The sequence below is a fragment of the Hevea brasiliensis genome, chromosome 1 (assembly GCF_030052815.1).
Source record: "Hevea brasiliensis isolate MT/VB/25A 57/8 chromosome 1, ASM3005281v1, whole genome shotgun sequence".
Classification (NCBI taxonomy): domain Eukaryota; kingdom Viridiplantae; phylum Streptophyta; class Magnoliopsida; order Malpighiales; family Euphorbiaceae; genus Hevea; species Hevea brasiliensis.
The window spans coordinates 122,003,025-122,019,535 of NC_079493.1; the positions used below are offsets into that span (position 1 = coordinate 122,003,025).

Below are 16,511 nucleotides of genomic sequence, written 5' to 3' on the forward strand. Positions count from 1 at the left end.
TTTATGCAAAAGATTGCAGCTATTACTAATGATTAATCATTCAGACAATGATCCAAAAAAAAATCACCCAAAACAAGGCCTTAATCTGTTTTCATGCAACAGAACCAGAACAAGACACCAACTCAAAATCCATCAGGAAAATTAAAATGAGACAGGGTCAAAGATCAAACCAACTGAAACAGAGTGATTGCAGCCTAATAATATAAAAGTCAAATACAACCATCCGAGGTACTTTTGGGACAACGATTCCAACACACAATGAAGTTTAACACATAGCAAATGAACAAGAGCACGGCACCATGTTTAGTTCTTCCAAGGCTGTTATACATTAAAGATAGACATGCCAACAAAACAACACAGTTCTGGAGTTCCCTTTCTTTGAACCTCACAGGATTATGGACCGAATCTTAGACAAAAGACCAGTTTATAAACATGAAGCAGATGCAATGTGCAGTTTCTTCTTCATTTAACACCTTCCAGGCCACTGCTCGCTCATATGAGACTGGCCTGCCCATGCTTGACAAACAGATTCCACCTTGAAGACAAGCAAAACCCTAGCAGAAGAAAGACATATGAGACGAAGCATGCCAAACTGTCAAGTGTAATACAGTCTACTACAAAAATGCTAGACCAAAAGATATATATATATATATATATATATATATATATTAAAATACGAGTAAATTTTAATATGTTTTAACAGAAGTTTTTGAACAGCAAGCCATTTATTTCTATAGTTTTACCCAGGAATCTAAAATATCCTGGAATGGCTCAATCATGCTAATGCTTACTTCCTTGAGCATAATTTCTTAGTCATGCATTATTTCTTTATTCCCTTTGATCAGATATTCAGATTTCTAGGAGAACTGCAAACCTGTTGCGTTATCTGTGGGAACTCTGAGCAGAGAGTCTTTCGACCATGATCATCAAATATCTTTTCCAAAGTTATGTCTTGCAAGGCTACCAAAGTCGTCTCCAACATGTCAAGCCCTGCTTGGTTTGCAAAAGTGAAGACTGGCAAAGCCTGCATATGCTTTTATAGTATTAGAGCAAATGGCTTCAAATATATAGGTAGCCCTTAGCCATGGAAATTGAAAAAAAAATTTCACAAGAACCACTTAACTTGGCAATTCACATCTAAATACATAATTGTAAATGCATCTAAACGAAAAGGAGCTGATAATATCTACTCCACTTGCACTGGCAGAATGAAAATTTTGAAATTTAGGTTTGAATGTTGATGATGAAAAGGATGAAACATATAATGTTTCACTGGTTCCATAGATTCATCTAGTAAGAAAGCAGGAAAATAAATAACAAAAAAAAAAAGAAAAGACTCCTAATGTTTTTTAAGTATCTCAGGAAAAAAAAATCAACATTACTAACAATTTGCATGAAATATTTCTATTCAATGTATTTAGTGTAGTGTTGTACAATATCTCCTTTGGAAGACATGTTAGGACGCCAAGGTGGGTAGGTCAGATTTTAAAAGATTCCGAATTTAGGTATTCATATTGTAAAATTCAAAATGATAAAGAGAAAGTATTAAAGTATTATGCACCTTCAGAGAGCAGCACATGATAGCATCTGAGTGATGCCACAAAGTTTTGAGAATGGTTTCGCTTCCTTCACTGCTTGATTTGAGTAACTCCACACCCAAGTAGCACCTGCAAAGTTATGGCCATACAAATGAAACAAAACACAGCCTTTATTCAATGCAATGCTTCCAACACAAAATGTCCTGAAATACTTATTTAAGTTGGGACTTCATATAATGTATTACAACAAGGTATTATTATACAAGTGAAAAGACACAAGCAACCTAGCTTTTTTTTCCTCTTCTGTACCCCAAATTCAAGCTAATTAAGAAAATAATGTCGCATTAATGAGGTACATCAAAACTATAAAATATAGTAGGATCAGAGAAAAATGTTAAACAACCAACTTCATTTCATCTTTCAAGTCCATAAGTTAAAACACATTAGCCCCAATATATTTTACATTTAGAAAGAAGAACCAGAAGAAGTATAAGTCAGAGAAACTAGTCACAATAAAAAAGAATTGATTTATCGTGCACATCAAAGATTCAGTAAGCAGAAAATATCTCAGTTTCAGAGTAAATCCAATTCATGTAACTCAAATGTAGCACAAATACCCAAGCCACATAAATTGATATCATGGAAAAATACTAATCAGATTGAGAGACTACCATGGAAAGTGTAAGTGCCATACCTATAGCTCTGGCAGATCCAACGAGCAAGCGTCTGTGCTTCAGGAGTACCAAGTGGAGGCCGAAGACCAGCATGTGACCCCAAATGAGAAGGAGAGAGTGCTAATGCTACTCTCTGAACTGATGATATAATACTTCGGACATATTGTCGAGCCATGGATGCTACATGGTCTTGCATATGGCTCTCAAATGCAAATTCAAATGCAATTGTCATCACAGATCTCATACATCCAGAATTAGCAGTATAATCGGTAGAGGATTTGTTTCCAGCTGGTCCAGTTTCAAGAGCAGAAGCAAGATCCAGGGTTCGATTTGGACTGGAGGCTTCCTGCATTATTCATAATGCATCAACAAAGAACGTGCAAGAGAAACAAATTGAGAAATACATGATTTTTAATACAATTAACGAACCTTTGCAGAATCAAGGGGAATTATGCGAAAACCCGAAGGCAGAAGAGGCGCATCATCTGCAAAGGATGCATCAATGGGAGCAAATATAAGTTCAGCACAGGTGCCGATAGCATTCTCATCCATTCCACTACAGAGCTGTCAAAATGGAGCAAACAGGGATAAATAAGCCAGAGAACCATGATGAAGAATGCTATATAAAGGTAAAAGGTGCTACCATGGCAGCAGAAGTATAATGATAAGCAAGCAGTACCCTCCCTCTTAAAACTACTAAAATTCAGAGTCGTAATGAACATAACAAAACAGAGATAACCAATTATTCAAAACCACTAACCATACTGACTGTTCCCAAAATACCATAATCAATCCAGCTTAAGCAACATTATCTAGAAGGGGCAGTCGGAGAACCAAAAATGTGAATTTTCCTTTCATTCCATAATTTTAATCCAGGAACTTGTGTAAGTTATGAACAGAGAGAGAGAGAGAGAGAGAGAGAGAGAGATTCCCTTTGCTAAGTACACATATATTTGAAGATACATCAACAATGCATTTAAGGTAAATACAAGGATAACTGAATATTGTTGAACACCAGACAAAGGGGAAGATTCAAAAAATAACTTGTCCATATTTCAAATCCTGTAGCTCACTCCATATATCGGCCAACTAAAACTTCATTAGAATCTAAATGCTTTCCCTCACTTTATATCCTTTTTCAATCAACAATCAATTTCATCATCCAATTGTCATATCCAATGAAATCTTATTTTCATTGAAAGGTAACAATCACGCCCTTAAATCCACCCCATCCCATCAAATGCCACCTCCTTGATCCAACCATTTACTTCCTCCTGCCAGGACATCTTCCATATCGTGTTGATAATAACATTACCCCAAAAAGAAGTGTAAAGAAACAATACTTACTTGCAATAGAAACATGTCCCTAGGCATCATTGGATCTTCAGGAGAATGGCCCACACCTTCCAATTTAATGACCTCCAAAAACTAATAAGCACAGACAACTCATCACATTAAAGAGAGCAAAAACGACAAAGAAACAGCTTGCCTATTTTCATGATATAACAGCTATATAATTTTATCAACTAGCTCACCTCTTCATGCTCAATAGTATGAGCAAGAGGGAGTATGACTTGACCTCCAAAACTTCCAACTCGAGACCCTGGTAAGCTACAAGGACCAACTTTAATTGCAGCAGCTGAGTAAGCATCAATATTGTTGTCTGCCCATTCTGACCTGTGCTCCCGCAAGAACCTAAGAAGGATTGCAGGAGGAACATTCTGAAGGAGAAGCACATGGGCCATGGCACAAAGAGGAAGAAAAATGATAAATGTTAACACTGATGTAAAATACAATAACCAGAAGATTAGTAAGTACAACTTCAAAAGAATTTCTACAATCCCATAATCTTTCAGTTTTACTGGGTAGATACCAAAAGTAGTGAAATGGTAATGATATACATATACTAAAATATATTCTTACACTATATATTCTAGGTAATGATCATTGGACAGAATAAATCTGTGGAAATATGATTATCAATTACAAGAACTTCATTTTTGAAGTTAGAACACAGCATAACACCTGCAGACTTGCAGAGACACTATTGCCTAACAAAATGATAAAATGTGCAACTATTATAGTTAATTGTTCAAGCAGTCTTTATTTCCAATTATTTCCTAGCAAACCTATCAAATGAAATATTTTGGTATCCTAACCTGTAAAAGCATCGATGCTTTGGCACACAAAACTGCATTGCTGACAGCTGGAAATCCATTAGTAAAGGAAAGATTTAAACCCATTAACTTCTCAGGTGAGGAATTCACCAGGACAGTCACATCATCCATGCCATCATTTCCCATCATTGACCATCCCTCATCAGTAAAACCATTGAGTGCCTCATTAAAACCCCTGCCATAATTACATATCAAGATTCTAAATGCAAGGTAACAATTAACAGACCAGATTACATACTATAAAACAGGAGGTACTAACCTGCTTAACCTCTGACTCAATGATCGTAGTGCTGCTGGTCGTCTGCCCCAGTTGGTTACATTAGACTGAGAAACCTCCTGAGCAATCTGCCTTAGCTGGCGCAGAGCCTGAGAGAAAGTACAAAAGACATAATTGAAAAATTAGATCCTCTACAGTTCCTAACTTGCAATTACATCACCCAGAAGCATATAGGCCACTACAATTGTTTAAAATCTCGAGAAGTAGAAAAATTACACTGCAACAAGAAGAAAATAAACTTGCAATCTTACAGCCATTGTTGTTTTTTGAGCAAGCACTGTTGATGATTCATACAGGGGCCGCAGCACTTCAGGCACGCTCCAGGGCTGGTGGACAAATTAATATTCAAATTATTATCTAGTTTTGGTCAATAAGAAACTTCACATTTCACAAACAAAAAAATCAAATGAAAAAATGTAAAGGAGTGCCCACCTCTAAATCCATATGATCAACTATGTGTATGATTGAGCCACCCCCTTCACAAGGTCGTATCAGGTAACCACTCGGCAGCATTTCAGCTCTCACAAAATGCTGTACAGGTGGCATGCTTGGGCCATTTTGTGTATTTTTAAGTGACCTTTCACAGATCTAAATTAAAACAGACACAATTAATATAAAAAAGCTAAAACAGCAGAAGTTATGAATAAAAAATTGAAAACTTTGGGGAACATACCACAAGGCTGCCATCTTCTAAAACAGAAGTATAGCGCAGCAACCAGAAGTCACGAGCAGGCGCCAATGTTGTTGGTGCATAGAGCTATAACATCAACAAAAGTTTGTAGTTTTAAACAACTGCATAATAAAATCCTCCAACAGACATGATAAAGTACCAAACGACTAACATTCTTACCTGCATGTACAGCAGCTCAATGGTTCCACCATTGGCAGTGGGCAGCACATTCAGCACATCCACAGCTCGGCAATCACGGAACCATGATGGCCGATCCTTGAGGATTTCTGCAACCTGCATGGAAATAGTGAAGTATAATGTATTAGCTTTATTAGCTCAAACTAGAAGAATGGCAAGGAAGGGAAGAAACCAAGTGCACTTACCCTTGTAGGCTCTAAGCCCACCAGGCCACAGGCTCGTGCTGCCACGCCAGTGCAACCATGTGAAATAGCAATGATTCCAATGGAATCCGGACCAGGCTGCACAAATTATTTTGCAGGGAGAAAACAAGTTCGTTAAAAACAGCCAATTCCATAAAAAAAAAAAAAAAAATTAAATGCTTGTAAAAGAAAAAGTTAAGACCCAAGAGCAAACTGATTTTACGGTATCTGTAGATTACAAAATTAAGATAAAAGGTAAAAAATTAACAGAAAGTTAAGGCGTTCGGGAGCCAACATTATCAAGGTCTGTAGTAACGTTAAGGATATAAATTCAGTTCACTGTGCATTTCATTTATATCTCCCTTGGATAGGATTTTACCAAAAGCAAAATAAAATATTAGCTAGTTTTGAAATATTTTATGAGAGAAACGATTTGCTTGCAGTAAAATTTTAAAAAGAAAAAAGAAAAGTGACAAAAGATACCTTCATTCCAGGCATTTGGACCCACTCCACAGCAGTTCCAGTAGCCTTTGAAAGAAACTCTGTTAAAGTCTCTTCTGCAATGGATAAAAGCCTAGAAAAAATACAAACATGAATTTAATATTACTCACACACATTCACACACAACAAAGTGGTCACAAAGCACGATAACAGAAAAGGACCCAACAACCATATCCCCACTAACCCTGCAGGGCTCGCATCCCTTGGCGGATGCTGAGGTGTCAAGTGGTGTTGACCGCTTGTCACCACTGATTCACAACTTGTATCTTTGGTTGCAAGCGTTGTCTGTTAGAAAACAACCATTCTATCTCAATTCTCATACAATTCAATAATATTTCAATTAAAGAAAAAAAAATAAACTAAAGCATTAATCCTCTTGGTTACTGATACAAAATACAAAAAGAGAAATGTTGTGTTTGAGTCTCAAGAGGAATGGAGTGGAAAAGGCAATTTCAAAAGTTTTTTTTTTTTCCTTTAATCAAAAATTTCTTTTATCAAAAAAAAAATCAACAATTTCCAAAATAATCAGAAAGTCTATGGTATGTACAAAGGAAATATAGCAATAAAGGCCAGCCTAAATTCTCACATTCTGGGTATGTTGGCGAAAGTAGCCATTCTCGTACACCAGCTGTGACACCTGCTTCTGCAACCTATCATTTTCCTCCATGAGAAGCTTGTTCATTGCAGTCAGCTTCCTATTCACCGCTTGAAGGCGGGATGCCTCTTTCCTCTGCTTCTCTCTGCATCTGAAAATCAAAACAAAACACATTGTTATGATTAACATTGCAACAGAATTCAGTAAGAAAAATGATTGGAAATATAGTTTTCATTAAAAGCAGTACCAAACCAGACTACATGCTGAAAAAAATCCTTTCTTTTTGTTTATTTTCTTTTGGCAATCAATGGTAAAATTCGACATCCCAATTCTATTATTTTCTTAAATTCTCACACCAACTGAAAACGATTTAAATGTACTTAAAAAATACTAAATTTTTAAGTGCAATGTTTTCAGCGTCATTCGACTTCATCACCGAGGGAATCTTAAGCCACTTAATTGCATTATCCCAAACAAGAAAATTTGGAAAAACATAATAAAAAATTTGTTTCTACTGCAGTTATAAATGGAGAAAATCTAAGCTTAAGAAAAGAAACAAAAATGATATTCCTTGATGTGAAACTAAAATTTATATGTACCTTCTATTTTGGAACCAAACTTTGATTTGTTTGGGTTCAACGTTAGAGAGCATTGGGCATTCCCTAATGAACTGTTGGCGACGAATGGAGCTGGGTTTGGGGCAATCGTGATAAAGCCTCTCCAAGGCCTCGACCTGCTCAGGCGTGTAGCGGACATACTTGGCATTGTCCAAGTTCGCTGGTTGCTTACCATCCTTGCAGTACATTGCCATCTTAAAAATAAATTTCACCACAAATCACAGATACCCACCAAAAAATCCAAACAAACCCAAGTAGATCCTTTCCTCAAAAATCTAATTTAAGCACTTAGTTAGCACCAAAAAGTATGCGCAAATGGGATCCTAGCGGATACTCTTAGCTGCAAATTCAAAATAACCACGCATAACCAAATAAGACCCAAGCAGTTTCCCTCCCTTAGCAACACTTGAAAGCAAATTGTGGAGCTTCAAATTCAAGATAGAAATGATACTGCAATTGACATAACCCCACAATATCCAAAGAAGCTAAAATACCTAAAACAAACCCGAAAAGCTTCGCTTAAGCATAGATTATAACACTTCCTGGAACATAAGAAAAGCATAAAAATCGACACGAGGGGAACTTCACTCAGAACTTACGACCACAAATTACAGTGCCCACAGAATTTAAAGCAAACCCATATAGATTATCCTCCTTTACCACCAGAAAGAACAATAAATGGGCACCAGACCACTTTAAAACTTCGACTTTTGTATTCTCTAATGCTTGATTTTGAAGCGCCAGGATAGAGATAAAGCCAGTAGAGACAGCGATATCCAGATTGGAGACATCGTTATCCTCGCTTTGTCTATTACTAGACACCCCCCAAACACAAGAAAAGCATAAACCTTTCGAGATCAGAGCTCAACACCAAACGATCAATTTCACCAAAACACTGAAAAATGCTTCCGAAAATAATAACAGAAACAACACCTAGAAAACTTTCTCCCGATTCGAGCTGGACTCTGCGGCAATGAAATAACAACGCGAATCAGAATCTTTCATCAAGAGATCTCCCCATCACGGCCGTAGAACCAGCCAAAACGGCACCGTATTAGCGATCCAAGCTCCAAAAACAATCGTTCCCAGGTGCTGAAACATTTTCTAGGGGCTCGTATCACATCATATCAACACACCCAAAACAAAAAAGCAAAACAAAAGGCAGAAAATGAAAAGGAAGCGTTTCCGGTTTTGAGAAAAGTTGAGGGCTTTTGCAACATGTGAAGGATTTGGAAGGGGGAAAAATGAAAAAGTAGAGTGGGTATCGAAAATTTTAATAGAGAGTAAATAAAGAGAAAGAACAGCCTCAGTGGTTGAAGGCGGAGGATAGGAAAAAAGCAAATGGAAGTAAAGTACTTTGGTTGAGCTTTTGTTGCTTTGTTTTCATTGTTTTTTCTTTTGTATTTTGAGGTTTTTGCTCTCTTGTGTGTGTTTTCGTGTGGGTTTTTTCATTGGCTCGTCACTTTCGTCTTCAGACAAAGAGAGAGAGAGAATCTGCGAGCTCAGCTCCACGGTGAGGGGAGAGCCCTAGTTTTGTTAGGGAGTTAGTAAACTTTTTTGGATTTTTATAAATTAAAATTTATGTTATTAATAATTAGATGAATTAATAAATTTTAATTTAATAGTATCCCAATTCGTATAAATCTCTTAATGATTGAGTTTTTGAGTTCTTACATCAAATGTAAATCGTGAATGTGATTTATATAAATTAATATATCTATAATTTTATTAAAGATTATATTATATTTTTAAATCACTTATATAAATCTATTTTTAATATAAAAAAATTTATTTAAAAAAAATTAAGCGCGATAGATGTTAATTTTTGGAAATAAGATATAAAATTTTAAAATAATAAATTTATTTTAAAGAAATATTTTGTAAGAGTGAAGAAATTTTTGAAGATTATAAAAATTCTATTACATTTTTTTTCATTCAAAAAATTGAAGAGATGGAAAAGTTTTGATATCTTCCCTTCAGTTGAATTAATATTTAATTAAATAAATATTAAATGCATATTATAAAATTTATATTTTTTTAAAATATAATAATTTATTATCATAATTAATAATTTGATACATTTTATATAAAAATTATTAAAATAAATGTTATTAAATTTTATACCTATCTTTAAAAAAAATATTTTTATTTTGGAATAAAATATTTTATATCATAAAAATACTTAAAATAATATTTTAAGATAATAAAATTTATTTATATTAATGAAAAATAAATGTTGATGTATTATTTATAGCACAATAAAATTAGATATAATTTGACACATTTAAGATAAAGTGAAAATTATAATTTAATTTTTGTATTTTAATAAAATTAATTATTTAGTTTTGTATGTTAAAAATATATTATTTAATCTCGATATTTTACTTCTTTTAAATTATTTAATCTTTTTATTAAAATTTTCATTATTCATACTATAAATTATTATTTAGTCCATTTATTTTAAAAAAATTAACTAGTTGATTCTTATATTTTAAAAAATACTATTTTTTAATTCTTTTATTTTTGTAAAACTAATTAATTGGTTTATATATTTTGAAAAATATATTTTTGGATAAATAGAAATTTTAATGAGGGGGAGAAGGATGTTGGTATATAAGAAAATAAACATAAGGAGATAAGTAAGAGAGAATAAGAAGAAAATAAGGAGAGGGAATTATTGTAGTTTAAGTATAAAATAAATTATAAAACTAAATAGTTAACGGAATCAAATTATAAGTACCAATTAATATATTTTTTCAAAATATAGGGGTTAACTAGTTAGTTTAATTAAAACGAAAAGACTAAATAATAGGTTAAGCAATATTAATTAACGAAAAAATGGCGAATAAACTAAGCAGTTTAATACAAGTAAAATATATGAACTAAATAGTATATTTTTAAAATATAAAAATTAAATAATTAGTTTCGTTAAAATACATAAATTAAATAATAATTTACTAAAGATGAATAATTTAAATGAAAATATCAAATATCTACACTGTCAGTTACATAATCCATAACTTTTTTTTCTTTTCTGAGTAAAATACATAACCCATAACTTAGTAAAGTTAAAATAAGTATATATATATATATTTCTCATGAACTCAAGGTTTGAGTATTAATATTGGCTGTGCAGATATTATTTTTCTTTGATGAGGATTATGTGGTAATTATCTAAAACTGTTACATCATTCTTGAAAAATGATTAATTCATTGAACTATAACTAGATCAATCAATTTCAGTTCAATGGGTTAATTCTACTTCTTTAATTGAAAAGATTTATTAACTAGAATGTACTAACCAATACTCATTTTTTTATTATTTTCTGTTTTTTAACACAACTATAAAATACTTTGTTGGGTTGGTTAAAATCCTTTCATGGAATTACCATGAGTGTGACTTCAATTTACTATTGAATGTCAATTTTATGATGTCAAAATTTCCCCAACATGTTTATTTACAGGCATCTTTGAATTTTTTTTAAACAATTTTTGAAGTTCAATAAAATAAATTTTTGCTTCAATTTATGTAAATTTAATACACAACATGTATAATAAGATCTATATATAAAATAATTAAATAAAATTTATATATTTATATCTTAAATTTATAATTGAGCAAATATAAATAAGTTTGTCCCCTTAAATGTTAACATATTTGTAGAAAATTAGACTTTTGTCTTTGTCACGACCCAACCTATGGGCTGGACCGGCACTAGGACCTGGGCCAGCCTAAAGCCCCCGAGGCCCGTAGTAAGTCTAACTATTCATCAACCCATAACCAAGCCCATAATTTAGGCCCAATATGCATATAAAATAATTTAAATTAAACTGTTATAATTTTATTTCGGGCTAACTTAGCCCAGAAATTATCAGAAACTAAAATTAGGGGAGCCCAGCTCAACCCTGTTACCTCATTTATAACCATTTAAAACTCATAAAATTTGTTTCTTTTCATTTATTAATACTAAAACTTGAATTCATACAGTCCCTAACAGGTTTAATACTACTACTAGCACATGCGGAGTCCTAAATTACAAATTTGGAGAATAATAATACAATTAAGTAATCTTTTCATAACCTGAGAGGAAAGGGACAGGTTATTCTGAAAAATGTCTCCTCCTGTGGCCTGGAAAAATATTGAACAGGAGTGAGCGTTCGACTCAGAGAGTAAAATATCAATTTTAACCATAATCTCTATAACTATCTAAAACTAATGCACCCTGTAAAGTGAAATGCAACAACAGCAATAATTTCACATCATAGCAGCAAAAAGGTAATTTGGAGCACTCACACACCCAGTAATATCAATCATAATATATGGGAGCCGATCCCCTATACAGCTCTCTTAAATCCAACCTGGTGCCAGCGAAGAACTTAAGCCGGACTTTCGCTTAATAAACCAAATCGGGGTCCCAGCGAAGAACTCAAGCCGTGACTACCCCCGAAGGATCGGGTCCCAGCGAAGATCTCAAGCCGTGACTACCCGTCCTGTCCATAGTCCACACCACATCACACGCACGCCAACGCACGCACACTGCTCTAAATTACCACAACAACATCCATGGCACTTTAATAGTTATGAATGCAACATAAATCGTGCATAGAGTTTAACTACATAAATATATGCATATAAGTGATGCATGGGCATGCTTGAACATATAATAATATCAAAATTACAATTAAAATTAATATTTTACTCACAGTACACCGATGACTATTGTGGCTGCTGGATGCAGGAAAATAGCTGACATCGATCACCTAATAATTAAATTATAAATCTATTAGTACTAAGTTAAGATAAAACTCTAAAGAGGCAATAGACAGCCTAATTCATGCCGAAAATCCGGCAGAGTTTCCCCTATACCTGGAACCTACTCAACCTGCAAAAAGACTCAAATAACACTTCTAAATTTTCAATTTCCACAATCACATCTCATCAATATCACATAGCACCTCCTGGGCCCTCCAAATCATACAATACTCAAAATCTTAAAAATTATGTTTTAGTCCCTATAGTTGACATTTTGCAAAAATCAACTCAAATAAGCTCTAAAAATTCTAAAATTTTACCCTGCGGTCCTTAATAATATTATAAGGCTATTGTAAAATGAATTGTAATTTTCTAATCACCCATTAATATTTTATTCAAGAATTTTACTCAATTCCATAAGTTTCCAACAGCTAACATATTATTAATTCAACCCAATTCAATATTCACATATTTAAACCTCCACCCTCAAGCTTCAACCAATCATATAAAATTTAAATATCTTAATTTCAAATAATCTGATATGCCCATATGCTAAAAATCTAACTAAAATCCATCTATATTTTTCAAAAACATTCTACAATCACTCAAAAAAATTCAACAAGCACCATAGAATATCTCCAAATAATTTTACTTTCATCATATATTTTTCTTACAATTTTTCTCCAAATTTTCCTGTTTAAGAAATACTGTATTTATGCTCCACAGACAGAGAAATAATAAAAATTGTCTTACCCGAAGTTTATCTGTGTCTCAAAAATTTCAAAAATTTATGAGGAAACCTCTGGAAGTTGAATCATCTCCATAGCCCACCGGAGCCACCGCCGGCACCACCGCGCACGGTGGCCGGCCGCCGATCGCCTGCGACTTTTGCCGGATCTGATCATACCACCATGTTCCTCTCCTCTTCCTCAGTCCATAGGTGGTCTCGGATCGTCGATCCAACGGTCAGATCGTCGTAGATCTGACGAAAAAACTTGAAAAACCCGAAACTTCTCTCCTCCATATCTCACTCATCCGACCTCCATTTGCTGCAAAATTGGTATCAAAAGAAAGCTCTCGGAACAAGCTTTCCAACGCCACCTGAATCGCCTCGATCGGACGTCGGATGAAGCCGGAATCGCGCCGGAAAGCCGCTGCCCACTGTGCGCGCGTTTTCTCTCTCTCCTCCCTCTCTTGCCGCCGTTTTCTGGTGGCTCTTGCCATCGCCGGAGGGTCGCCGGCCGGGTGGGGAGCTGCTTGGGAGGTCACCGGCCGGTCACCGGAAAAAGAAAGAAGAAGAAGAGAGAGAAGGAGAGGAGAGAGGAGAGAGGAGAGAAGAGAGAATGGGGGGGGGGGGGGGTTTCCTCCTCCCGATTTTCAACTTCTTTTTTTTTTTTTTTTTAAATGTTTGGCAGTGACAGTGAAAATCCATTGTCACACGCCAAACTCAAATCACCTTTTTTTTTTATGGGTTGTTACAGTCTTATTTTTTAAATGACATTTAAAAAAAATAATATACTTAAAAATTTTTAATATAATTTTATATTGTCACGATTTGATCCCACGGGCCGGACCAGCATTAGGACCTGGACTAATATAAAGTCTCTGAATCCCATAGTAAATCTCACTGTTCCCAAAGCCCTATCCAGTACCAAAATTAAGGCCCAACATGCAATCAAAAATAAAATAAAATACTATAATTTTATTTTAGGCCAACTCGACCTAATATCTATAAAAAAATCAAAATTAGAGGAGTCCAGCTCAACTATAATATCCATTATGTATAAACTGTTTAATGTCATAAATTTTCTATTAATTAATACAATATTTACATTAACAATTATCACAGTGGAGCTCTTATTATTAAATAAAGAAATAAAAATAATAAACTATATTAACTAAAAAGCACAACCAGCAGAGTAAAATGCAGGTTAGACTCGAAGAAATAAACTCGCTCGTCTTGCAACTTAGGAAAAAATACTTAAACAGGAATGAACATTCGACTCAGAGAATTTAGGTATTGATTATAGACGCAATTTCTATAACTATCTAAAACTAATGCAATCCTACAATAAAAATACACATCCAACACATAAAATAAATAATTCATCTAATATTCACGCTATAAATTAATTTAGAATTACTCACATACCTAGTGTATCATATCAAAATATATCTGTATATGGGAGATGATCCCCTATAGAACTCTCTTAATCTAATACCTGCCAATAAGGTTAACTTAAGCTAGACTTTCGCTTAATAATCAAAGTGCAGAGTCAGTGAGATCAACTAAAAGTCATACTCACCTCGACTTATCCATATATACAAGGATCCGGTCCTAGCAAATCAAGGTCCAACCACGACTACCCATCATACCCATATCCATATCCACATCATACTCATGCCAACACACGCAAAGAGCTCCAAATTATCATCAGGCAGCAATCACAAATAAATAACAATAATTAAATATGCAATAATCAAAATATCTCTAATATATTAACTATTCATGTGCATAATAAATTATTTATAAAATGCATGAACATGCCATACATATAATTAATATGGAAATTACAAAAATAATCAATATCCAACTCACAGGTTGATCAATTGGACTGCAGCTGGTCCGGCTGGAAGGATAAGATAGTCGGTACCAATCATCTAAACATACACATTGACCTCTATAAAAAAACTGACAAAATTAAATAATTAATTCAAATTACAGAATCAAAACAAATCCTAAGATCTTACTCTATAACTAGACAACCCCCTACAAGAAAAACACAATATCAACAACACATAGGGCCTCAGACCTACAACAATAATTATAATGCCCATCCGAGGCTTACAAGGATCATAATCTTGATCCAATCCTCCAAACTCTAATTCGGGTCCCTAAATCCTATGTAGTCAAAATATTTATTTTCAGCACTTTAAAAATTATGAAAATATTCCTGAAAGTCCTCCACATTGTCCTTGTATTAATTAAAATCATTTTACTAAATATTTCTAAGTCAATAATATTTTAAAGATTTTACCAGTTAACTTAATCAAATAACAAGCTACACAATATATATATATTATTTAATTTCATTGATTAATGATTATTAGGTTCAAACTAAAATCAAAATTAGACCAAATAACTTGAAAATCAAGTCTAAATTAAAAAATCAAAACCGATCAGTTTGAATAGAACTGAACTGAAATAGAGCGGTTCAATTCGATTTTTTTATCAATTTCGATTCGGTTCGATTTCTAAAATATGTAATTTGATTTTCATAATTTAACTTGATTCGGTTCGGTTTGAACCGAATGCTCACCCCTAATTGAGATTGATGGTGTCGCTAGGCACTGGACGGAACGACCAGATTTTGACTTGAGAAAATCTCTCTCTCTATTCTCTCTCTCTTCCCGCCTGTTGCCGTGAGCCACCTCCGTCTGGTGGTCAACCGGTGTGGAGGAATCCATTTGTGCCTTGCCAGCGCTGCTACTAGTTGACCAGAAGGGAAAACGAGAGAGATAAAAAAGGGGGGGTCTATGCAATTTTGAGTTTTTTTTTTGTTAACTTTTAATTACACTTTCAGTCTCTTAACTTTTTGGGTATATTCAAATAAGTTCAAAATTCTTTTCAATTAAGTCCTAAAATACAAATACGTGTATAATTAAAGAATAAAGAAAATACAATAATTAATTAATAATAATAATCAAATTAATAACAATTAATCAAATCTTAAAACTAAGGTTAACAATAATGCAATAATATATTTTGTTAATTGAATTAATATTAATATTTAAAACTAATCATTTTAATTGAAATTGGACTGTTAAATAATTTTACAAAAAATGTTTAGAAATAACATTAAAAATATATAAATAAAATTTTTACAAAAATTATAAATTAGTTAGATAATATTAAAATAATATTTAAATACTATATAAAAATATAAATTTTATATTTTAAAATTCAGGTTATTACATATATATTTAAAATTAAGTTGACCCTTTAATTTCATAAAAATAAAATTTAATAATTAAATTGGCCACATAAGTTTAAAAATTTTATATTTTATTATACTATTTATCTATTTGAATTTATAGCATTTTGCTCCAAAATATTAATTTTATTTTCACTATAAGTTCGAATTTGAGTGGACCAAATAAAAAATTATGTTTAAAGTATAGTCCATAATTTTTCAAAATAATTAATTTAAAAATATTTTCTCATATTAATTTTAAAGTAAAAGTTTTTAAAAGAAATAAAAATCTCTTTTCCCTCATATTAAATATCAATTTTAATTTTAACATTTTACATTTCAACTACTATGATCT

The 16,511-nt window shown here is 33.2% G+C and overlaps 1 protein-coding gene and 1 long non-coding RNA gene across 2 annotated transcripts; both read right to left on the reverse strand.

Moving 5' to 3' along the window:
- Window positions 1-164: 164 nt before the first annotated feature.
- Window positions 165-8,937, reverse strand: LOC110637465 (homeobox-leucine zipper protein ATHB-15). The gene is made up of 18 exons (XM_021787568.2): window positions 7,412-8,937; window positions 6,804-6,963; window positions 6,402-6,502; window positions 6,200-6,290; window positions 5,720-5,815; window positions 5,517-5,630; window positions 5,340-5,423; window positions 5,099-5,254; window positions 4,918-4,992; window positions 4,649-4,755; window positions 4,372-4,564; window positions 3,748-3,933; window positions 3,560-3,640; window positions 2,642-2,776; window positions 2,233-2,558; window positions 1,562-1,667; window positions 875-1,024; window positions 165-554 (listed from the first exon to the last, which is right to left on the reverse strand). The coding sequence occupies exons 1-18, from the start codon at window positions 7,621-7,623 to the stop codon at window positions 408-410; spliced, it is 2,520 nt and encodes an 839-aa protein (XP_021643260.1). The 5' UTR covers window positions 7,624-8,937; the 3' UTR covers window positions 165-407.
- Window positions 8,938-11,423: 2,486 nt separating this feature from the next.
- On the reverse strand, window positions 11,424-13,411 carry LOC131181487 (uncharacterized). The gene is made up of 3 exons (XR_009150006.1): window positions 12,936-13,411; window positions 12,134-12,190; window positions 11,424-11,558 (listed from the first exon to the last, which is right to left on the reverse strand). It is a non-coding gene; the product is annotated as an uncharacterized LOC131181487 (long non-coding RNA).
- Window positions 13,412-16,511: the final 3,100 nt, after the last annotated feature.

Bases quoted from the DNA above. Each gene is read 5' to 3' on its own strand.
- LOC110637465 (XM_021787568.2), bottom strand. From the start codon at position 7,623: ATGGCAATGTACTGCAAGGATGGTAAGCAACCAGCGAACTTGGACAAT. The intron at 6,291-6,401 runs GTTAGTGGGGAT...TATTTTTTCTAG, and splicing joins AGGGATGCGAGCCCTGCAGG to GCTTTTATCCATTGCAGAAG. The intron at 5,631-5,719 runs GTAAGTGCACTT...ATTTCCATGCAG, and splicing joins TGGGCTTAGAGCCTACAAGG to GTTGCAGAAATCCTCAAGGA.